Source organism: Lepidochelys kempii, chromosome 3 (genome assembly GCF_965140265.1).
Source record: "Lepidochelys kempii isolate rLepKem1 chromosome 3, rLepKem1.hap2, whole genome shotgun sequence".
Lineage (NCBI taxonomy): Eukaryota > Metazoa > Chordata > Testudines > Cheloniidae > Lepidochelys > Lepidochelys kempii.
This window is the reverse complement of record NC_133258.1, coordinates 38,384,079-38,409,679: the sequence shown is the minus strand read 5'-3', so window position 1 is coordinate 38,409,679 and position 25,601 is coordinate 38,384,079. Positions and strand designations below refer to the sequence as shown.

At 41.7% G+C, this 25,601-nt stretch overlaps 1 protein-coding gene across 15 annotated transcripts in view; it reads right to left on the bottom strand.

Moving 5' to 3' along the window:
• The window catches only part of TMEM18 (transmembrane protein 18), a 78,710-nt gene that overhangs the window by 48,047 nt on the left and 5,062 nt on the right, over positions 1–25,601 (bottom strand). For 3 of the 15 annotated variants that reach the window (XM_073336151.1, XM_073336152.1, XM_073336150.1), the window contains 2 exons: positions 13,088–13,325; positions 11,785–12,708 (listed from right to left, as the gene is read on the bottom strand). The exons of 3 other annotated variants lie outside the window; for them this stretch is intronic. In XM_073336151.1, coding sequence (XP_073192252.1) covers positions 12,667–12,708; positions 13,088–13,325 — 280 coding nt within the window. In that variant the 3' untranslated portion in view covers positions 11,785–12,666. 9 more of the 15 variants (XM_073336149.1, XM_073336147.1, XM_073336146.1 and 6 more) reach the window with 8 other exon arrangements.

The window sequence follows — 25,601 nt, the reverse complement described above, 5'->3', positions numbered from 1 at the left end:
GAAGTGTTAAAGATTTAAGATGGAGGTTGATACAGGATTTTCTGTTTCTGTAATTTCACAAGGATTATGAGAACCTTTCCCAATTCCTGCTTTCTTTTACACAGTGGAGCAACCCTATTTCCAAAGCAGATGCTGTCCTCCACACCATGGATGGAGGGGCAGAATTTCCCTTTTGATATTTGCTTCTTGGCCCTCAAATTTGGGTTAGAAATTTACATGAATAAATGTATGCCAATAGATTGCTTGGCCTCATTTTTCTACTTTGCTACAATAAAAGGTTTTGTAGCAAATATCAGTAAAGGTAAATTAAATTTGGATATTTCACAATATATATATATATATATATATATATATATATATATAAATATCTGTGGGTAAAGGAGATTCAGTTGAGACAGGAGTTTCATTAAATCGAATAAGAATACCATGCTGGTTTTAGTAAGATATTGAGGTAGATTCTGTTTAATAGTTACAACCTCAGAGATGATCTTAGACTTCATTATATGATGTAACAGGTACAAAGTATTTAGACAGTAAAATAGTCACTAATTTGTCATTTATATTATGTACATACATTCATCCTTCAGATGAAAGATGCTAGATCAATGTAATGTATCATTCCAGTGGCAAGATATTTTTGAGCTGCAAACAATGGCAGGATTAGAGATGTAGACTGCACTGGGATCTTGTTCTAGTGCAGTGCTTCTCAATATTTTCAAGTTGGTGACCCCTTATTCAGAGGCAAGAATTTTCATGACCTTCTTACATTTATTGTAAAACTAAGAGTAAAAATATATATCAACAACAACAATGCCCATGCCCTTCACTTCCCCTTGCATGTCCTCAGGGTCTTCCTCTGATTCCTCATGTCCCCCTGCACCCAAATTTTGGCCACCCCAGTATTATTTTGGAATTTTTATATTCTTTGTTTTAGAATTGTAATAATTTTCAATGACTTGTGACCCCACGTGCCTTATGTGACACTTCCCCCTCCTTCCTCAGGGGTTGCAGCCCACCAGTTGGGAAACACTCTTCTAGTGCTATGTATTACTGTGAAGTAGATCCAAGTTCAAATTTCATTCTTGGCCCTTCACTTTCTGAATGGCAGAGCATTGCTTTGCAGGGGTTCTTCAATGTTCTCCATAGTTCAAGTTCAATCTTACTTCTGTACCTCCCTGTTTACTTCTGGAGTTCTTTCTCTTTCTCAGTCACAAGGCCATTGAAAGACCTCTTCTGTTCCAATCTCATTTTAAAAATCTTCCTTTTCACTTTATTATACAGATTCTCACTAAATCCCACCCTGCTTCCATCCTATACTAGCATGGGGGACAATGATATTTATGTACAATAGCACCTCTTATAAGTTACAGCTTTTCTTTTCCTTTGGTCTATCTCTCCACAGTTTTGCAAAGCTGTTTGTATAAAATTTGCCATACCTGATTTAATAAAGCCTTATTACATATTATTTCATCTTATACTGTAAAGTGTTGTAAGATATTTTGCATAAAAGACAATACATACAAATAAATATAATTGAATGGAAGCAGTAATGGCGTTGTCAGTCTTGCTTATGAAATTCCCACGGCTAAAATAGCAGTGATAATGCAGCTCAGGACTGAGGTACATCATCAAAGCTGTGAGGCAAGGCTTACACAGAACCTGTGCATAACTGAGATGGGTCATCAGTCTCTTACTTGTATGATCAGTTAAATGTATTTGATAAATTAAGCGTTTTGAGTCAGGTCCTTGTGATAGATAGAACAATATATTTAAGTGAAGAAAATAATCACAGAAAAATTGCCCTGCCAGAAAAGTTATTATATTGCTGAGTAATGTCATAGCAAACAAGAAACCGGTGATTTGTCTTGCTCCTCCATTTTACAACAGTAAGTAGTGTGCTGAAAGTCATGTTGTAGGACAGTGGTCCTTAACATTTCTGAGTAATTTACCAATCAGAATAAAACCTTAGCTGTACCAGCCCCCAACTGAGTTGTGCATATTCTAGAAATAGAAGCAGCAGGGCCCAGCACATAGGCTTGTCATAGCAATCTGATCCTGGAACTAGTCACATTGTGTAAGTGACTGTGATGAGGTGTATCAACCCCATACTGGTGAGGGTTAAGGAGCTACTCTGGACACAGGAAGCCAGGCCCCCTCACCTCTGGTAGGCATGCTCCTAGAGATGGGAAGATTAAAAAGGAAGCAGCTCAGCTCAGTCTGGGCTGACCAAGAAGGAGAGCAATTGGGTGCAGCAGTCTCCTGCCAGGAAACTGCCAGGGCTCCATGTGGCCAGGACCAAGCCTGGTAGCCGAGACACAGGAGGCTCTTTTACCACAGGAGTTGTGGGTGATAACTTGCTGTTGTCAGCAGAAGAGACTCCAGAGATGACCAGAGAGGAATACAGGAAAGACCCCCAGTAGAACCCATGGCAACACTGGAAGGAGCAGAACAAGGGTAGGAAGGAACCAAGAGAATGTGCTTCAGGTACCAGACAGTAGGCCCCACACATGGGGCTACTGTTTTGAAGGGCCCTGAGTTGGAACCTGGTGGTAGGGTGGGCCTGGGTTCCCCGACCTCCTCTCTGCCATGGACACATCCTGAAATGTAACTACTAGGTGAAGTGGCCTTGGGACTTTCACCATCAGGTGGTTCTGCTGACCAAGAGCACACAGCCAACCCCTGAAGTCACTACTTACAAAATCATGAACGTTATGGAGAAAGTGACTAGGGAAGTGTTAATTACCCCTTCATATAACACAAGAACTAGAGGTCACCTGATTAAATTAATAGGCAGCAGGTTTAAAACAAGCAAAAGGAAGTATTTTGTCACACAATGCACAATCAACCTGTGGAACTCGTTGCCATGGGATGTCATGAAGGCCAAAAGTATAACTGCATTCAAAAAAGTAGATAAGTTCATGGAGGATAGTCCATTAATAGCTATTAGCAAAGTCTCTAAACCTCCAACTGCCAGAAGCTGGGACTGGATGACAGGGGATGGATCACTCAATAATCACCCTGTTCTGTTCATTCCCGCTGAAGCACCTGGCATTGGCCACTGTTGGAAGACAGGATATTAGGCTAAGTGGACCATTGGTCTGACTGAGCCATTCTTATGCAGTTGCAAGAGTAAGTGTTCTTCAAGATAAAGTTTAAAGAACTGGGCCCTAAGGTTTGAAGAGGGACCCTTGAGTACCAAACCCAAAATAATAAGGGCCAGATTCTGCTACCTTTTCTCACACTGAGTAGCACCTTACTCCTCAAACAGTCCCACTGAAATCAATAGGACTGTTCCCTGATGAAAGTGCTACTTAGCAAAAGGGGTATCATAATTTGGCCCATATAACTGTGCTTAGTTTAGCTCTCGTATAGTACTTTTCATTCATAGATTTCAAAACGTTAGGAAAGAAGGGTCAGTACTGTTATCCCAGTTTAAAAGATGGTGAAACTGAGAGTTGGACTGACTTGCCCACGTGTACACAGAATGAGTGGCACAACTGGCACTCGGTCCCAGGACTCTTGCTTCCCAGTCCAGTAACCTTTCCACGGACTCATGAAAGCAATCTCCTCAACCTTGAATTGCAACACGAGTAAAACTATTTGTGTTTGGGGGCCACTAGTCTAGTGTACCACCTGCTTTATTTCATTGCAACTCTCAGCTTTCAGGAGGATGTTAATGATTACCTCATGTCTTTATCCATTAAAAAATAATCTGAGCTCTTTGCTAGTTTTATGTTCAGAAATCAAAGTTCTCATCAGTTACTCATCAATTTGCTCATCTGTTTGTCCTATGCAACACAGTTTCTTTGAAGAATGAGGGATGATTCCAAGTCTGCTGACACTGTCACTCTGGGGAGTATGAGTCATGCAATAATCTCCCTTCCCTTTCTTTTCTTTTCTTTTTTTTTTTTTTAATTTGCTGGAACAGTGAAATATCCTTTACATATTTTTCACCTTAAAACATTTTTCCTACCACACTGCAGTAATTCATTACACTCCTAAATCCTTCCTTTCTTACCTTTAGAAAACACATTTACCAATGAAAAAAATCCTCTAAGTGAAGATATCCCAAAGGAAAGAAGCAGGGGAATGAGCTGCTACTGATGGTGGTTATACCTCAGAGCAATTCCTCAAATCGTGAAAGATTGTTTCTCTTTACTCTCAAAGTTGTGGAGCTGGAGTAGCAACCTGTATCCTTTCAGAGACCCTTCTGTGTACTTGCCTCACTTGCTGCACCTTTTACTGCATATAATTAATAAAAATAAAAATATAATATTGTACTGAACCTACTGGCTCATTACTAGCCAGGTTCCCCTCCACCCAGGCTGGGCTGAGCTGGAGGGAAACAATCTAGCCAGTGCAGGACACAGTGTTAACCAATTCAATGTCTATCCAATAAAGTGCTCCATAATCCCTAGGGTACAGGAAAAGGAAGTAACATCCTAAGGTCAGAGGGGACCAGGCTCAGGAGAGATCCAGAGGTGTGTGTGTGAGGCTGAATGGACTTTGATACTTTGACTTGACACATTTAGTAAATTTTTTTCTTGAAGAAAAAATTAATTCACAACATATTTTGGTGTGCTTTGCAGTGTTGCCAACTCACATGGTTTTGGCTTCTACTGTAGGAGCTCTTGTGAAAACTTGATAAATTCCTGCCTTAGTGTGATTTTTTGGGGGGGAGGCAGAGAAAGGGGGGGACTCCCTCCTTCACATAATGTCCAGTGGTCTAGGTGAAAATTCACCAAGTTGTAATTTAGGAGACTGAATTCTCATCCCAGCTCTTCCAATGATCGTTGTTCATAATTGTGTGTCCTTTATAACCTCATGCGTCTACTGTAGGGGAGGTAATGATCATTCTCCCATTCTACAGATAAGACAACTGAAAGTGTGTTTAAGGTTACTTCCAGTGGAGCTGGGAATAGAAGCCAAGTCTATAAAATAGCAGACCCAAGTCGGTTATGTCTGCACTTCAAGGTGGGGTGTGTGTGTACAGTTTACCTGTTCTAGCTGTGATTGAGCTGGTATACTAAAAAAAGAGAGTATAGACACAGCAACAGACAAAAGGCATGTATTTGGAGTCACTAGCCCTTTCTGGCTAGGGTTGTCAACCCTCCAGGATTGTCCTGGAGTCTCCAGAAATTAAGCATTAACCTTTAATTAAAGATTATGTCCTGTGATAAAGACTCCAGGAATACATCCAACCAAAACTGGCAACCCTTCTTCTTCCCCTCATGCTGCTGCAACTAAACTCTATTTTTAGCATGCTTGCTCCAACAGAGTGAGTACAGGTATGTCTCCTTCAACTGGAATTTACACCACCAACTCAAAGTGTACACGTTGTGATGGGTTGGGTCACAGAGACCCCCTTAGGACTGTCACCTGATGTGCTGAGACTACCTCTGAGCCCATTTTCTCTGTCAGTTTGGGCCTCCAGAACCCTGCCTTGTTGAGCCAGACACGCCAGTCTACTCCAACACAGACCTAGGATCTGAACCACGTGCCCCAAAGCTGCAGACTTAACTGAAAACAGCTTAAGAAGTGCTCCTGTCTCCAGCACCCAGGCACCCAACGGGATACAAACCCCAAATAAACCCATTTTACTCTGTATAAAGCTTATACAGGGTAAACTCATAAATTGTCCACCCTCTATAACACTGATAGAGAGATATGTACAGCTGTTTTCTCCCCCAGGTATTAGTCACTAACTCTGGGTTCAATAATAAGCAAAAATGATTTTATCAAGTATAAATAGTAGGATTAAGTGGTTCCAAGTAATAACAGACAGAACAAAGTAAGTTACCAAGGAAAATAAAGTGAAATGTGCAAGTCTAAGCCTAAAACATTAAGAAACTGATTTCAGATAAAATCTCACACACCCCCGCCCCCCCCCCCCCCCAGAGATGTTTCAATAAGCTTCTTTCACAGACTGGACTTCTTCCTAGTCTGGGTCCAGCAATCGTGCACACCCCCATAGTTACTGTCCTTTGTTTCAGTTTCTTTCAGGCATCTCTTGTGGGTGGAGAGGCCATCTCAAACTAGCTGAAGACAAAATGGAGGGGTTTCCAGGGCCATTTATATTCATTTTATTGTGGGCAGAAACTCCTTTGTTCTCCTGTGCAAAATCACAGCAACAAGATGGAGTTTGTAGCCACCTGGGCAAGTCACATGTCCATGAATGATTCAGCTTTTTGCAGGCCAGTGCCATTGTTTACAGGTTAGTTTGAACATTCCCAGGAAAGTTCAGATGTGGATTGGTGTCTCCCAAAGTCCATTGTCAGTTAAGTGTTTCTCGACTGGGCACTTACTGAGAATAGTCCTTTCTCAAGAAGCTGACCAAATGCTTCACTGAGGCTACTTAGAATCAAACAAGTACATAGCCAATATTCATAACTTCAAATACAAAAATGATACACATATATAGATAGCATAATCATAACCAGCAAACGACAACCTTTTCATAGACACCCCACTTGACCTCCTCTGTACAAGACCTGGTGTAACCATAGGATCCTGGTTGCAACAATGATCTATACGGTCACTGTTCGTGTCAATAACGTCACAACCTCCTCCTGAACTTACTGCCAGAGTCTTGGGGACTGTCCATGGTGGAGGCAGTACATGTAAAATCCCTGTTTTCCTCTGGTCACACACCCACCCAGTACCTTTAAACCCTTTGATGTCATTAACAGGTGTTCTAGCAAGGTTTGGGGTTTCTGGTCCCCGGGTGCCTGAAAACATGTGGTGTAGTATTGCCAACAGAATGCAGACAGCAATGTCTGTTAAAGTATAGGTGTCTTGGCATTTAGCCATCAATGCCATGTGGTGGTGTGCCTCAGTTTCCCGTTCCACACAGCAGTGTAGGCCTGTTATGCTTTTATTGCTGTGCCAAGCTTCCAGCCTCTTTACAAGTATAAGCTGAAAAGCAACATGCTTGTGGGACTGTCTTGTCACCATCCCTAGCATGTACAAAAGTTTTTTTTCTACAAATCAGGTATGTCACACATCTTTAAAGGATTTACCATTAGTATTAACTCCTTTGTCTTGACCCCTAGATGAAGTAGCAAAAGACACAAAATTAACAGCAAATCTACGGTGAACAGGCTCTGCTCACACAATTTAGCTTGTTTAGTGTCTATTGCATTTCCCAATTCCTTTGTGTACCATGGTAGATGCTACGATACAGATTCTTCTGCCTCTTTGGAGAAGGGTCTCAATTCAGGCATGTGTTTGAGGCTTTGGCAAGGAAAGGGTGCACTGTAACCATGCCTGCCCTCGGCCCCTCCCTCTGGAATTTCTTTGGGTTGGACCCCACCCCCTTGTGAAGCTTCCCAAATGCAAAGTTTTTCTTTCCCTAGCCTTGAAGAGATCTTGTTATCTCTCACAAGGGTAGCAGGAACAACATTCTTTAATGGAGTGCTTTGGATTGGTATGATCCCCTCAGTCACCCAACTCTTTATTCTCCACAGGTGAGCTGGGTGGATTCGCCCCTCCAGGAGATCCGACCCCTATCTTCCCTCAAAACCTGATTCATGGGTGAGGGGTCTGGAACTTTAGATGCAGATTCTTCACCCTCTTCCTGGGGAAAAGCCTCCCTGCAAAAGGTGGGCAGACCCTCCTGTCCCCCTCACCTTCCGTCTGGACTTCCCTCTCTGGGCTCCTGTCAAGGTTCCTTCCCCACTCTGAATTCTAGGGTACAGATGTGGGAACCTGCATGAAAACCCCTAAGCTTATTTTTACCAGCTTAGGTTAAAATTTCCCCAAGGTACAAACTATTTTACCTTTTGCCCTTGGACTTTATTGCGGCCACCACCAAGCGTCTAACAGATATATAACCGGGAAAGAGCCCGCTTGGAAACGCCTTTCCCCCCCAGATCCTCCCCAAACCCTACACCCCCTTTCCTGGGGAAGGCTTGATAAAAATTCTCACCAATTTGCATAGGTGAACACAGACTCAAACCCTTGGATCTTAAGAACAATGAAAAAGCATTCAGGTTCTTAAAAGAATAATTTTAATTGAAGAAAAAGTAAAAGAATCACCTCTGTAAAATCAGGATGGTAAATACCTTACAGGGTAATCAGATTCAAAACATAGAGAATCCCTCTAGGCAAAACCTTAAGTTACAAAAAGACACAAAAACAGGAATATACATTCCATTCAGCACAGCTTTATTTTATCAGCCATTTAAACAAAACAGAATCTAATGCATATCTAGCTAGATTACTTACTAAGTTCTAAGACTCCATTCCTTTCTGTTCCCGGCAAAAGCATCACACAGACAGAGAGAACCTTTGTTTCTCCCTCGCCTCCAGCTTTGAAAGTATCTTGTCTCCTCATTGGTCATTTTGGTCAGGTGCCAGCGAGGTTATCCTAGCTTCTTAACGCTTTACTGGTGAAAGGGTTTTTCCTCTGGCCAGGAGGTATTTTAAAGGTGTTTACCCTTTCCTTTATATTTATGACGTCCCCTCTGAGGCAGACACTTCTGTGTCCCCGAAAAAGAAAGGTGACCCTAGTCCAGCTGTGGGCTCACAGCTACCAGCTATGACAGACCCTTCACTGGCCAGCAAAATCCCCCCCAACTTCACTCATGTTGGGCTTGCTTCCAGCTACACACGTGTCTTAGCTCATTTCCCATACTGCTTCTCAAAAAGCACATCCAAAATTACTTATCTAACACACACTGCAGCTACATGTTACTATCTAGTGACTAAACCACATATAGGAGTTTATGACTCTGCTGTTGTCTCCATACTAGCAGACCTGGTTCTTTAGCACAGGTGACATAGATTCATGCTGTTGCATCTAGAGAGCCTGGATTCAGTCCCCATAGACAACTCCCAAAAAGGTGTCTGTGGGTGCTCACTGTAGCCATTAGAACACACTCTCCCTCAGAAACAGAAACCCTGATACCAATTGTCCCACCACTGTTTCACCAATAGTTGTATAACCCATTGGCAAGTGCATTTTGAGTTTCCCCCTGGAGGTTGAAGATATCGGTATGTTTTTACCCTACCACTTACTGCTGAAGCAGAGGAGGTTTGTACTGTGGATCTGAAGATAGTGAGTCCAAAATCTGCTGTCAACTCTAAGTAAAGGAAATAATTTCAAACAATTACTCCACAATCCTTACACTTTTAATATGTGATTTGTTTTTTTGTATTACCTAGAAGCCCCAATTAGGGACCAGGACCATCGTGCTAGGTGCTGTATCAACACAGAACACAAAGATAGTCCCTGCTCCAAGGAGTTTAGAGTGTAAGTATATGACAAGAAATGACAGGTGGATACAGACAGGTGGGGAGTAGAAAACAATGAGACAATACTGGTCAGCATGATAGACAGTGGTCTCAGCACACCAGCAGTCTAACCATCATCAAGTTTTTCATAGACATCACAGCAAAGGAGAGTTTTGAAAGTTTGGAATTACTTTATATTGGAAATCTTTGTATTTAGAAGCAAATTTAGATCTTGTATAAATATTTGTTTTATTGTTGCATTTTAGTGTTTGTAATTGGGCTAATAGGAGCTGGCCCTTTAAGAACAGGATGTGGCACTTTATTGTAGTGAGAAATGTGTTTGAGACTGGGAGCAACATGTAGGAGATTTTGCCTCTGAGTTCAGAGGATGGAAGACCCTTTCTATGAACATTCCAGAAGGGTAAGAACTTGATTTAATAAACTTATCTTTCCAGAAACCAAGCCCCATTCCAATATGTGTAAAATTAGCACTTATTGAGGACTACATGCTTCAGGGTAAAAAGAACAGGAGTACTTGTGGCACCTTAGATACTAACAAATTTATTAGAGCATAAGCTTTCGTGAGCTACAGTTCACTTCATCGGATGCTTAAGGGTGTTACTAGTGCCTGATGGGTCTTGCCCACATGCTCATGGTCTAACTGATCACTATATTTGGGGTTGGGAAGGAATTTCCCCCCAAGGGGTCAGCTTGGTAGAGAACCTGGGGGTTTTTCGTTTTCATCTGCAGCATGGGGCATATATCACTTGCAGGTTTAAACTAGTGTAAATAGTGAATTCTCTGTAATTTGAAGTCTTTAAACCAGGATTTGAGGACTTCAGTAACTCAGACAGAAGCCAGGGGTCTATTACAGGAGAGGGTGGGTGAGGTTCTGTGGCCTGCAATGTTCAGGAGGTCAGACTAGATGCATGATCACAATGGTCCCTTCTGACCTTAAAGTCTATGAGGGTATGTCTACACTACGAAATTAGGTTGTTCTTATAGAAGTCGATTTTTAGAAATCGACTTTATACAGTCGATTGCATATGTCCACACTAAGCGCATTAAGTCGGCAGAGTGCGTCCTCACTACCGTGGCTAGCATCGACTTACGGAGCGGTGCACTGTGGGTAGCTATCCCACAGTTCCCGCTGGCTCCGCCGCCCATTGGAATTCTGGGTTAAGCTCCCAAAGCCTGATGGGGCAAAAACATTGTTGTGGGTGGTTTTGGGTACATGTCGTTAGTCACCCCTCCCTCCGTGAAAACATCAGACAATCGTTTCGTGCCTGTTTTCTGTGCAGACGCCATACCATGGCAAGCATGGAGCCCACTCAGCTCAGCTCACCATCACCACTGCTATTGAGTCCTGGGTGCTGCTGTCAGCAGACGGTGCAGTAGGACTGCTAACCGTCTTCATACACTGCTTCCACTGCAACTCTGCTCTCCTGCTCCCTAGCGACGAGCTTGGGGGATCAGTTCTGGTCCTCCTGGGTGCTGTACGACTGCTAACTGTTGTCACTGCTTCCACTGCAACTCTGCTCTCTTGCAGACGCCATACCACAGCAAGCATGGAACCTGCTCAGCTCACCGTCACCGCTGCTGTTGTGAGCATTGTAAACACCTCGTGCATTATCCTGGAGTATATTCAGAACCGGGCTATGAGACGCCAGCACGAGGAGGATTTTGATGAGGACATGGACACAGACATTCCTGAAAGCACGGGCTGTGGCAATTGGAATATCATGGAGGCAGTGGGGCTGGTTGATACAGTGGAATGCTGGTTCTGGTCCCAGCAAACAAGCACAGACTGGTGGGACCGCATAGTGTTGCAGGTATGGGATGATTCCCAGTGGCTGTGAAACTTTTGCATGCGTAAGGCCACTTTCCTGGAACTCTGTGACTTGCTTTCCCCCACCCTGAAGCACAGGAATACCAAGATGAGAACTGCCCTGACAGTTGAGAAGAGAGTGGAGATAGCCCTGTGGAAGCTTGCAATGCCTGACTGCTACCAGTCAGTCGGGAATCAATTTGGAGTGGGCAAGTCTACTGTGGGGGCTGCTGTGATCCAAGTAGCCAATGCAATCATTGACGTTCTGTTATCAAGGGTAGTGACTCTGGGAAATGTGCAGCTCATACTGGATGGCTTTGCTGCAATGGGGTTCCCTAACTGTGGTGGATCATAACCAGTGCATAAACCGCAAGAGGTACTTCTCAATGGTGCTGCAAGCACTGGTGGATCACAAGGGATGTTTCACCGACATCAGTGTGGGACGGCCAGGAAAGGTGCATGACGCTTGCATATTTAGGAACTCCAGGCTGTTCGAGCAGCTGCAAGAAGGGACTTACTTCCCAGACCAGAAAATTACCATTGGGGATGTTGAAATGCCAATAGTTATCCTTGGGGACCCAGTCTGCCCCTTGCTCCCATGGCTCATGAAGCCTTACACAGGCAACCTGGACAGTAGTAAGGAACAGTTCAACTATAGGCTGAGCAAGTGTAGAAGGTGGTAGAATGTGCCTTTAGATGTTTAAAAGCTCACTGGCACTGTTTGCTGACTAGATCAGACAGACCTCAGCGCAACCAACATTCCCATTGTTATTGTTGCTTGCTGTGTGCTCCATAATATCTGTCAGAATAAGGAGGAGACGTTTATGGTGGGGTGGGAGGTTGAGGCAAATCGCCTGGCGTCCGATTTTGAGCCAGACACCAGGGCGATTAGAAGAGCACAGCAAGGCATGCTGCGCATCAGAGAGGCTTTGAAAACCAGTTTCATGACTGGCCAGGCTTCGGTGTGACAGTTGTGTGTGTTTCTCCCTGATGCAAACCCACCCCCTTTGTTGATTTCAATTCCCTGTAAGCCAACCATCCTCCTCCCTTCGAAATAAAAGTAACTATTGTTTTGAAACTATGCATTCTTTCTTTATTAATTAAAAAAAAATGAGATAGCAACAAGGTAGCCCGGGTGGGGTGGGGGAGGAGGGAAGGACAAGGCCACATTGTTTATTGTAGCCACACTAAAAATCAAACTGTTCGAATGACAGCCTTCTGTTGTTTGGGCCATCCTCTGGAGTGGAGTGGCTGGATGCCTGGAGCCTTCCCCCCAACCCTCCCCCGGTGTTCTTGGGCGTCTGGGTGAGGAGGCTATGGAACATGGGGAGGAGGGTAAGCGGTTATGCAGTGGATGCAGCGGAGATCTGTGCTCTTGTTGGCTTTCCTGCAGCTCCAGAAGATGCTTCATCATGTCCGTTTGCTCCCCCATTAGCCCCAACATCGCATCCTACCTCCGCTCTTCACACTCACTTCTTTCCTGGGCTCTGCCACTGAATGCCTCCATGCATTAAGCTGTGCCCTATCAGTGCAGGAGGACTGCATGAGCTTGGAAAACATGTCATCGCGAGTATGTTTTTTTCGCCTTCTAATCTGCGATAACCTCAGGGATGGAAATGATAGGAGGAGCGTAGAAACATTTGCACCTGGGGGGAGATAAAAAGGAAGAGGGCTTCTTATGCCTTCATAACATGTGGGAATGTTTTCAAACTGCAGCACCTCCCTTTCCCAGAGCAAGCAATGGGTCGGGTTTCACATTTAAAAGGAGGGGCTGCAGTATTCGGGTAGATGTGCAGCACACACCTACCTCTACCTCATCGTGTGGCTATTCTCCGAGATGATCCCTTCACCCCTTCCCCACTGCGTGGCTATTCTCTGGGATGATCCTTTTTAGCCAAACGCAGACAGCCCAGCATGAATGGCGTCCTTTTACTGTTCCCTTACAAAAATTCCCCTATTTCAACTAGGTGACCATGAACACTATTGCTTTTAAACCCTGTACTGTAGTTACAAATGTGCACTCACCAGAGGCGACTTCTCCGGTTTCAGGGTCGGGGATCCCGCCTTGGGAGGGTATTGGCTCCAGGGTGATGAAAAGGTCCGGGCTGCTGGGGAGAACGAATTCACCGCTTGCCTGCTGCGCATTCTTCTCCTCTTCATCATCCTCCTCTTCCTCATCCACAAAATCCTCCTCTGTGTGACGTGAGACTCCCCCCTTGCAGGTGTCCACGGACAATGGTGGGATAGTGGTAGGGTCCCCCCCCTAGAATGGCATGCAGCTGTTCATAGAAGCAGAATATATGGGGATCTGACCCAGAGAGACCGTTTGCCTCCTTTGTCTTCTGGTAGGTTTGCCTGAGCTCCTTAACTTTCACATAGCACTGCTGTGTGTGTGTCCCTGGTGTAGCCCTGTCCAACATGCCTTGTGAGATTTTGACAAATATATTTGCATTTCTTCTTTTGGATTGGAGTTCAGCCTGCACAGATTCTTCTCCCCTAACAGCAATCAGATCCAGTGTCTCCCTTTTGGGCCAGGCTGGAGCTCGTTTGCAATTCTGGGACTGCACGGTCACCTGTGTTGCTGCAAACTGCTGAGCTCACCGCGCTGACCAAACAGGAAATGAAATTCAAAAGTTCCTGGGGCTTTTCCTGTGTACCTGGCTAGTGTATCAGAGTTGAAAGTGCTGTCCAGAGCGGTCATAATGGAGCACTCTGGAGGCCAATACCGTCGATTTGCGTCTGCACTACCCCAAATTCTACCCAGCAAGGTCAATTTTAGTGCTGCTCCCCTTATCGGGGAAGAGTACAGAAGTTGATTTTAAGAGCCCTTTAGGTCAACAGAATGGGGTTGGTCGTGTAGACGCAGTCATTTTTAAATCAACCTAACGCGGCTAAATTCGACCTAACCCCATAGTGTAGACCAGGCCTGAGTCTAATGAGTTCCACCGTTTTTCACCAGTTTGAATTCAGCTCAGCTCAGTAGATTAAAAGTTGTTCCCATCACATGGATGTTTAGTGGCCCTACATGAGAGAAGTTTGGTGGGATGCAATTGCAGCTCCCGTGTTAGAAACTCTATGCTTTGCATAAGATTGTAAACTTTTCAGAGCACACAATTACCATATGCTTTTACAGGGCTTAGCACAAGGAGGCTGCACCAATCTCAGTTGAGTACCCTAGGGAGAGCTACAGCTGGAAGGGTCAAAACTATATTATTTGTGATACATTTGAAACACTGTAATTCTCCCACATATATTAGGGGTGGGGAAATTTAAAATTCTGAAGATGGACAAAAAACATGTCACCCTTTTGTAAATGTTATGACTCATGATTTTTGAACTTTTGCGTTAGCAATACTGTCCTAGTTCTATTAATGCATCCAAACTATAAGTGCAGATAGTTTTTGTGGGTATTGTACTTTATTCAACTACCTTAAATCTGTCTTTTCAACACTTTTTTCCCCATTTCAGTACGTTTTCAATGTTCTGCACTTTGCTAAAACCATGTAAAATGAGTTAATATCAAATCTAGATTAAATTACAGTAGATGCCAAAATATATTAAGTAGTTCCAATACAACATACCAATGGAGCCCTCTACAGGTTATTAGTTCAAACTGATTGTTTCATAGCAAGATATAATATTGCCAATTACATATTTAATTGTCACAATCATGCATGTCTCCTAGTTTATCTTATTTTTAATGGGTTAACACAGATCCAGAGTACATTTAATTGGTTAAACTTAAATGAGATGGCCACTCTATAACGACATCTCTCAAGAGACCAGTTTAGCCTAATCATAGTGTATGGTAATGACTGTTGCTTAATTGGGATATAATTAACATAAATCTGCTTAAAAGGGATACATTCAGCGAGCATTAAGGGGTTCAGTGTTGCTTACTTCAGTGTAAAACTCTGATAGCTAGTTTTTTAACCCAGAAGTTGACAAATGAAGATTAAAAGATGAAAAAATAAGGATCGAATATAAAAGAAATGCAACTAATATAATGTTTGTTCTGGTATTTTCATTCAGCACAGTATTTTATTTTAAGACCTTATTGGAATATTTTAAATGGTGATGTCTTTTAATTGGGATGACAAGCTATCTTTCAGGGTTCCAATTTAAAAGATCCATCCAGCTAAAATATTTTAAACACATTTTTATAATCTAGAGAGAAGCAGATGATTCTGCCAATCCTGCTGTGTACTAATCAATGAACTAGGAGACGTGTATTATACAGTCAAGAATTGAGTAGAGGCATTGGCATTTCTCAGAGGAAGATTAAATTGTAAAAATTCAATAAAAACATTTCTGATGTTTTGCAATTTTAATTTTTCACACATTTTCCTTATTGGTCAGTCACCATTAGTCAAATTAAAATGTCTTTGTAACGACACTAAATTATCTTTCAATTAATTAATTATACTATTCATTTTTTAAAGATATTTTAATTTCATTTAAGCAGTTAAGATCCAGTCCAACATTCAGCTGAAAGTCTCCTATTTCAGTGGGATTTGGCTTGAACTCTTTATTTTCTGTTTTTTTCTATAGGCTCAAATGCATAGATCACAACCTTAGCCTCTTCTCTGACGTGATTTCTCTGCAGCTCTGTTCATGGCTATTTTGCAAATAGTGAACGCCATGGCTTTTTGGTGAGTCTGGGGCAGAACGCAATACTTGTGTCCTGACACCTATGTCCTCTTTTCTGACATACACATATGTAGACAAGATAGCCTGAATGTCACAATTGTCTGTGTCACATTATAAGCTACTTCAGAATTATGCATAAAGTTGTGGTGGTTCTTAATGCCTTTTTCTAGTAGATTGCATCCTTTCCTTTGAAATGCATTTCACTGCATTTATTTATGTCACTGTTACCTGTGGGCCGATTAATGCATTCTATTAGAGCAGCTCTTGATATGTCTCTTCACTGCAATGTGGGGTGAGTAGCTTTGAGTGCATGACACTCTGTGTAATTCACCTATCTATAAGAATTTTTAAAACACCCATTATGTTAGTGGTGGGCAGTTAAGATAATCTTCTTCCCTATGACAGGTTTCAGAGTAACAGCCGTGTTAGTCTGTATTCACAAAAAGAAAAGGAGTACTTGTGGCACCTTAGAGACTAACCAATTTATTTGAGCATAAGCTTTCGTGAGCTACAGCTCACTTCATCGGATGCATACTGTGGAAAGCGTAGAAGATCTTTTATACACATAAAGCATGAAAAAATACCTCCCCCCACCCCACTCTCCTGCTGGTAATAGCTTATCTAAAATGATCACTCTCCTTACAATGTGTATGATAATCAAGTTGGGCCATTTCCAGCACAAATCCAGGTCTGCTGAGCCTTTGGCTGTTAGTTCCCAGGTCAGCAGTAGGGCATTCTCAGTTACAGGACCCCACTTTTGGAATATGTTCTCTGTGACTGAATTTGTTTTGTTTAGTCATGCTTTGGATTGAGCATTCTTTGTTTTAGGTGGCTGGATGTTTTAGCTCAGATGAGCTTTTATGAATAGTGGGAGCTTTGAGATGTTTTCAGTACTGAATTTCTGTAGTAATTATTGTACAGTAATTAGATTATTTTCTTTTTTGATGCCAAGCAAGAGAGTAAACAAAATAAGAAAAAGAATCTTTCATTTTAAACGAGAAAATGAAGAACTGCAAGATTATTTACTAATGGCCTTACTAACGACTAACCTTCAGCACCTTCCAACCAACAGAGCCATTAAATCTTTCACTGATCCTATTTTACAACATAGAAATGGGTAGAATGTGTTTAAGAAATCAAAAGGGTTATGATCCCCAGTATTTTATAGCAAAATACTTGCTGTACAGGACTGAAAGTTTTGGCATTAGTTTTATTATTTACTTACTTGGTTGTTCAGCTGCCTGTTTTTTATTGTCTTTTTCTCAGGTACAAATCTCACAAATCACCTTCTCTCAGAGCCAGCTGCAGTGTTAGGAACCTGACTACTCTCAGTAATCCCCAAAGCACAGTTTAGAACAAGATTTCAGATATATGACCCTATAACAAAGGTTCTAAAATGGATCATTCTGGGGTGTGAAGTTCCTACCACACACAGGTTTAGGGAAAACTCTTGACTGGTGACAAATAATTATTGAAGATTGAAAGTAGAGAGAAACAAATAATGTAAAGACAAGTTTCATGTCTTGTTCAAAAATATATATATATATTATTTGCATTATTAGTGTCTAAAAACCCCAGTCATGGACCAAGGCCTTTTGCGCTAAATGCTATACAAATACAGAACCAAAAGATAGTCCCTGCCCCAAAGAGCTTACAATCTAAGTACAAGACAAGAGACAACAGATGGATAAACAGATCAATGGGGGAGTACAAGGAAACAATGAGATATCATTGATCAGCATGATAGGCAGCCTAGCTTTTGTCAAGTTCTTTGAAGGTATCATGGCAAAGGAAATGTTTGAGGGAGGCAGGTTTGAAGCAGGAGAATGAGTTAGTTTAGTGGATGTTTATGGGGAGCTCCTCCCAAGTGTGAGGGGCAGGGTAGAAAAAAGCAGAAAGGAACTTTTTTGGAAATGTAACAAGTAGGTGATGGAGTTTGACATCATGGGCTGATTGGAGGAGGGAGTCAACATTGTGATGCTGAATGAGAGATGAAAGATAGGGTGGGGCTAGAGCGTGAAGGGCCTTGAAAGTGAAGACAAGCAGTTTATGTTTGGTACAATAGTGAAAGGGAAGCCAGTGGATGGAAAGAAAGGGTAACAAGTTTAAAGCAACACCTCAGAAAAATTATCTTTACAGCAGCATTATGAATGGATACGAGTGGCAAAAGATTACATTTGTTAAGGCCAGAGAGAAGGATGTTGTAGTAATCGAGACACAAGATGATGACAGCCTTGATGAAAGTTTTAGCTGTGTGGATGGACAGGAAAGGACATATATTAGGGCTTGTCTACACTTAAAAGGCTGCAGCTGTGCTGCTCTAGCACTTCAGCAAAGACTGTTCCTATGCCAACAGGAGGACTTCTCCTGTCGTCTTATGTACTCCACCTCCCTGAGAGGCACTAGCTATGCTGATGAGAAGCCCTCCCATCAACATAGCACTGTCTACACTGGGAGTTGGTATAACTGCATCACTCAGGGGTGTGGATTTTCTACATTTCTGAGTATTGTAGTTATACCGACATAAGTTGCTGGGTCAGACCAAGCCTTGGAGATGATATTGAAAAAGAATGAGTAAGGCTTAAGTTTTGTCTATGCTGTGCCGCAGTGGGGACTATGAGAGCATGAACTACAAAGAGCACCAAAGCATTGCACTCTAACTGCCCCATGTGGACACTGCTGGAGAGAATTTAAAGGTAGCTAGTTTGCATTAAAGTAGTTCTCTTTCAAACAGCACACTTTGATGCACTCTGCAATTTATACCCCTGTAGTATGCACCACCATACAGTATAGACAGTCTTAGACATAGCTTGGGTGTGAGTGTGATGTTGTATGGAATCTGGGGAACACTTTAGGATATTATGACTACCAATACTGTAAAATGGCAAAGAGTTGTGTCAGATATGCCACGTGAGGTATCTGAGAAAATGTTATAAATTTGTAATCTTGTTTATGTTATAGATATGTAGGGTATATCTGTATTTCAAACATGTGCTGTGCATCTGGGTGACATTCCCAGACAGATTGGCATAAGAATTGCCTAGCCTGCTTGATGGCCCATCAAGGGACATAAATTGTACAATGAACCCATTGAAAGGGTCAGGGATGCACCTTATGACTCAGAAAGGCATGTAGGGGCATGCCTATGGACAGAACTTTAAGGCTTCCAGATCACGTGCTGGGCAGCTTGTGTTTGGAACAAAGGACATTCAAGCTGCATTGCAAAAGACTATAAAAGGCAGTTGCATCTTCTCCATTTTCTTTTCATTTCTGATTCTTACCTCTGGAGTAACCTTTCTACAATAGAAGCTCTGAACAAAGGACTGAATGACCCATCCAAGCTGTGGTTGTGTTCCACAGGGACTTTCAAGCCAGCAAATTCATCAATACCACTAGGAACCTGATATATGGACTTTGAAGTCTTTGTATGTATGTGACTGCTCTAATATTTAACCATTTCTTGGTCTTTTTTCTTTATAATAAATCTTTAGTTTTAGACACTAAAGGATTGGCTAGCAGCATGGTATTTTGGGTAATCTTTGGGTATTTTGTAATCTTGTTTATGTTATAGATATGTAGGGTATATCTGTATTTCAAACATATACTGTGCATCTGGGTGACACTCCCAGACAGATTGGCATAAGAACTGCCTAGCCTGCTTATCCAAGCTTACACTGACCTGGTAACGTGGCTGACCCTTTGGGGTCAGAAGAACATTTTGTATATGTGAGCAGAGTTTTTTAAATAACTTCTCATGGCACTGAACCTCTGGGCTGACTAGGAGCCAGAGAGCCAGAAAACAATAAAGGGGCTGTGTGATTTTGCTTCTTGCTCACCAGTGGGGGGGATCAGAAGCAGAGTTTGTGACTGATTGAGGAGTTTAAAGTCAGTGTTACCCACCAGCCTTGGGAGTTTCTGCTCTCCCTTTTGTAGCCTGCCCTGACCGTGGAATTTCCAGGGAGGGCTGCCCTAGGCACCATAGGTCACAGTGAGGACTTAGAGATAAGTCTGAGTCAAGGATGGCACCCAGCGTACAGGCTTGAGTGACAGGAAGGATGTTATCAACAGTGATTGAGATCACTGTTGATAACAACGTTATCAATGATCAATGTTATCAATATCAGTGCTGTTATCAACAGTGATTGAGAAAGAGAGGTAGTGGGAATGAAGCATGGGGGGGGAAATTAGTTGTTTTATCCACATCGAGCTTGTGCTGATGGCTGGACATCCACAAATATATTCAGATACCACTATATGGATTCTTAGACCAGTTGAGGTGCTACTAAAACATCATTATTTCTATTGTATGATCAAAGATCCGTATCCGTGTCCCAGAATGGTATGCTGTTCTTATTCACATTCCCTTCTAAGGCTGCACCTTGATTCAGAAAGCCCTAGGTCCTAATTTATGAAAGACTGCCTTTCTGCACATTTCCTTCTACGACAACTGAGGTCTCTGAGGTGCTTACAGTCCTAAGATCTGAACAACTAGTTTGGTATGATGCGTCCCATGAAGGGCCCTCGACTTTGGAATCTGTCTCTTATTCATCTAACCCAGAGTTTCTCAAACTGGGGTCTGCAGACCCTTGGGAGTCCATGAGGGTACTCCCCAGGGGGTCCATGGGCCCAGGTGATCAACTCTTCCCCCTCCCTCGGCCTCCTATGCAGTGGGGAACAGCTGTTCAGCAGTGTGCAGGAGGAGGAGCAGGGATGGGGGCACAAAGAAGCAGGGAAAAGGAGGGGCAGGGGCGGAAAGAGGTGGGGCAGGGCCTGAGGAGGGAGCTTGGGGATCTGCAAAAAAATAAAAATCAAAATGGGGGCCCATACGTTGCTAAAGTTTGAGAAGCCCTGCTCTAACTAGGTTATGCTGTTCATTTGATTCTGGGCTAAGTTTGTGTGTATGTCGTAACTGGCACTTGGAGTTTGTCCATTTTAAGAAATTTGCTTTGTTTTAACCAATTCCACTACTATTTAATTGAAATCTATTTACAGTAATAGGCCTTTATCCTGCAAGCCCTTACCAACATGCTTAACTTTACTACATTAAGTATATACCTGTCTGCTGGATTTGAACCTTACAGTGCACTGTGATGCATAAATTATCCTTTTAAAGTGATTTTCCTGTAGAGGGTTTTATTTAAATCATGAGTGCATGGGACACGTTACAGTAGTAAAAATATATATAACACAAAGTATCTGCTCTCAAGTGTTTACAGTCTAAACATTCTTGCTCATTCCTATATGTTGTAATTAGTTGCTTAGCTACTATGGTGATGGGTAGTATGGAAAATACTGCAAGAGAAATAAATCAGTTTTTGAGTATGAACCATTGCCATTCACTGGTTAGTTTAATTAACTGTAGTAGTCCCTACTCATATTACACCTGTATTGGATGCAAACCAATATTACCATACTCAAAACTGACCCATATTTCTTGAACATATACAAGATTTAAGGGGTGTTTTGCATTTAAAAATATTTACATTGGATACAAATATGAACAGACATAGTATTTGAGTTTTCTGTGCTGAGATAACTAAAGTCTAACAACTTGCACAAACTGGTTTTATTCACGCTGTAAAGTTACAGTGTATGCAAGTATTTTTCCCCAGTCATGTTAAAAAGCATAAGACTAATATATGTGTATGTAAGAAACTGTTCAAAACAATGACGACGGAGGAATAAAATATTCACTAATTAGAAATTTGGTTCTTTATCATCTGAACCCCTAACACATAACCTCTTTCTTGCTTTTTTTTTTTTCTTTTTTTTTTTTAAAAACCCAGTTGTTTGACCTTTTCTTGATCTATAACTAGTCTTGAGCCCAAAACTTCAGTGTAATTTTGATCACCAAAATTCAAGTTATTTCTTACTTCAAACTTTTTCCCAACATTTTTATACTAAAACCTACGTAAAAAAAGCAAACCAAACCCTTCCTCCGATATATGACAATCCTTTACAAAAAGAAAAAAAAAAAGCTTAGTTTTAAAGTTAATATAGTACTCTGACAGAAGCTATGTTGAACATTTTCTGAAATGCATACATGATAAATTTATCAAAGTGAGTATGCTACTTGAGGCCCTGATCCACCAAAGCACTTAAGTCTATGCATAACTTTATGCATGTGAGTAGTCCCATCAACAATTCATGTTTTAGAGTTAATGGTCAATACCATTGAAATCAATGGGAGTTAGGTGCCTAACTTGCTTAAAAACTTTTGAAAATCCCATTAGGCACCAATCTGTGTCTTCAGGCATCTGAATACCTTTCAAAAATCTAGCCCTAAGTGTTTTGCTGTATTGGTGTCTATGCCAGTACTAGTAGGTGTCCTCATTCCTAATGGATTTAGTTTAGCTTTAAAATAAAAAGGGGGCAAAATAATCTGACTTTGTCTTATTGAACTTGAAGAAACACATTACTTTCAGTAAACATGTTCCAAGCCAGAGAGTGTGCCCTCTTATATAGAATGAAAATTGTTAAAAACCGACTCCTACTTCTTTTTGGAGGCTTGTGTTTTCTTCTCCTCCTCCTCTTGTCAAGTTCCCAGACAGAGCCGAATCAAGTGTCTGTGGGCAAATTCACCTCAAGCTCAGTTCATTAACCAGTTTTGCATTTGGAATGATAACTTCAAATTCTATTGCATTTAGGGTTCTTTAGGATATTTAGGGCACAGTCCTAGCTGCCCCCCTTTGAAAAGGCACATAATGCCCCAGAATTGCCATGATTCAAATACAGCGAAAGCTGGGCTACAGGAAGGATGGCAGGTGGACATCATACTCCTCATGCACCTTTTAGCATTATTCCACAGTGACTCTCCCTGTAGCACTGAGAAGAGATCAGGGCACGCTGGAGGTGAAGCTTGTCCCTGCAAGCTACATGAATCCAATGACCAAATTCCCCTTTTTAGCCCAAAGTCTGCAGTAGTTAGTAGAGCAGCTATCCCTTGGCTGTATCTTAGACTCCTTGTCATTGAACCTGGAGCATTCTCACAAAACCTCCTTTGAAATCTTCCAGGCAAAGCATGTTGATTCAGGCTTTCCACCACAAATAAAAATTTAGTCCCAAGTTACTTACACATATAGAAAGCTGAAACCAGCAAAAACTGTCTGAATTAACGATGTAATTATTTTAGGTTTGTCAGCAAGTAGGCTTTTAGGTTACATTTATTGTTCCATCACTTCATAAATCTATTCCTATTATAACCAACACAATCACCACTTTCCGTTTAATTCTCTGGGGGATGCCCTTATGGTTAAAAAACACTTTTTAAAAAAAATAATTTGAAAACCATTTTTTATTATTCTTTTATGTATTTCCCTCACTCTAAAACTTAAAATTTCCTTCATAACGTTACATGAAAAGGTTATCTAAAGGAAAAGTAATCAACGTAGGTAAGGCTTGATAATCCCATGGGGGGGAAAATGCTGGAATATTTTTGTTATTTACATTTTATAACATTTGGAAAAAAAATCACATTTGTCTCAGTTTGTAGTCATTAATTTATAAGACTAAATTATTTTTCTTAAACATATTGCTATTTACCTTTAAGAGACCTTTTAATAGAGAAGACTTAAAACCATGTGCTGCTTCAATTATACTTAGAATTCTAAAGTGTATTTTGAGAGTTTCCTGGAACTGAAAAAAAGCTATTCCAATTTTTAAAAATACCTACTTTATTGATTTGGCACCTATTCTCTTCCAATGTGCACATATCCACACTTTAGAAAAAAAAGCCACTGTGCTTTCATATTAATTGATTTTTAACAAAGAAAATATCCAGCTTCTATCCACTTAAAAGTATGCAAACTATTGTATCATTATGGTGATATTCAACTTCCTCAATGCTAAAACTGTCATTTTTACTTATCAAAGTTTTTATATTGGCATGTGTGTTACTCTGTTCAGGATTGTAGTATGCTATTTATTATGCTCCAACACTGTTGTCTTGCTGTACAAGACAAAGTGAGACATGTCCCTGATGCTGAAGGGCCCAGCCCTTATAAGGAAATCTGTTTGGGTGGACTCTTGGGCCTGCACAAGCTTCCCTGATTTTGGTTCGGCTCCACAAAGGTGCAGAGAACTGTCCCCACTGATCAGCTTGCAAGATCAGCGCCTAAAAAGACAAAGAGAGTACGGGATGCTTGGAAACAGAAAGGGATCCTTATTTTTTCCCTGTTATATTTATTTATAAAACTTAAGAGAACTGCTCTATGAATTCTCTTCTATGTCTAAGTTCAGAAATAGCAGTTTTGTTTGTAACGGCTGATCCCATGAAAATTTCATACAGTTTTAGAAAAACTATTTTTCATTTTCCTAATCTCACATTAAAAGGACAGATTGTGCAAATTTATTAATTAGATTAAAGGTGACTTATAACCATTTACAACACTGAACACATTTTGTTGCAAATGGCGGATTTCTTACTTATGAAGTCCTAGTATGGCAAACAACCAGTACCTCTTTTCACAAAATCCTACTTTTTCCACTGGAGGGGCAAGAGTTTTTACACAGCTATACTTGATCTCTCAATAGTCAGTCTTATTGTATAGAGGATCAAGGAAATTATCTGCAGCCAAATCACTGAACATGTTTACCACAACCTAAATACACTTGTGATACAAACTTGGGCCCATGTCCCTCAAAAGCTTGTGCACATGCTTAACTTTACTCCTATGAGTAGTCTCACTGGCATTAAGGTGACTACTCAAGCTTATATGTGTGTGTAAACTTGGGATCTTATTATTTGGCTTATGTAGATTAATATTCAGTCTTTAATGTTAATATGTTCTTTGGAAGTCTGTACCAGATCATCTTTTCAGTTATACTGCATTCGGCTCTGGCCCAATAACTAGGTTTTTAGCCACAGTGGAACAGTCATTGGGTGACAGAGAATATGACTGTAGCACTGTGATTAGAGCACCAACCTGGGAAGTGGAAAATCTTGCATCCAGTCACCCTCCTCCATTCAAACATCATGTATCCACAGTGGAACATTTTAGGAGATTGAGAGAGACCCACATCACAATATCCCATAGCTCATTGATTATAGCACCTTCTTGAGGTGTGGGAGACCACCTAATCCAATCTTTTCCTCCTCTGGCAGAGAGGGGAATTGAACCTGGCTCTCTCCCATCCCAGGTGAGTGCTCTCTCCACTGTACTAAAAGTTATCAAGTAGGCAGTGCCCCATTTTGTACGGAACACTAGAGGCCTCCAACTCATTTCTGCAAAAAAATGCTGTAGGCTCCTAAGCCACCTGATTCCAGATGGGTTCCTTGACATGGCTTGCTAAGCAAAGACAGGCACTATCTCTGACAGACAGCTGGGTCTTAGGACACACCACTCTTGTCAGCATTTGCCATTGCTAGCTTAGGCGACTCCCTGGCTAGTGTGCTATCTTTGAAGATCACATCCTTGGGTGCCTAGCTCTTCCCATACATCATATAGGAAGCTTAAATGCTATCTCAGCTTTGTGGGTCCCGCTGCTCCTGTTGCCTACAGTTAGGCACTGTGATGCTGTGTGGCAAATGTCTAAGTCCCTTTTGGGATCCCACCTAAAGAGCTCAGTCATTATAAAGCATGTTTTCTAATCCTTTAAATCATTCTTGTGGCTCTCCTGTGAGCCCTTTCCAATATATCAATTGTCTTCTTGAACTGTAGACACCAGAACTGGACACAGTATGCCAGCAGTGGTCGCAACAGTGCCAGATACAGAAGTAAAACAGCCTCCCTACTCTTACTTGAGATTCTCCAGGATCACAATAGTCCTTTTGGCCAGTGTTGCAGTGGGCACTCACGTTCAGCTGATTATCCACCATGACCGCCAAATCTTTTTCAGAACCCATCTTGACCACCATGTCTCAGCTTAAATTTACAGGAGTGAGAGTTAG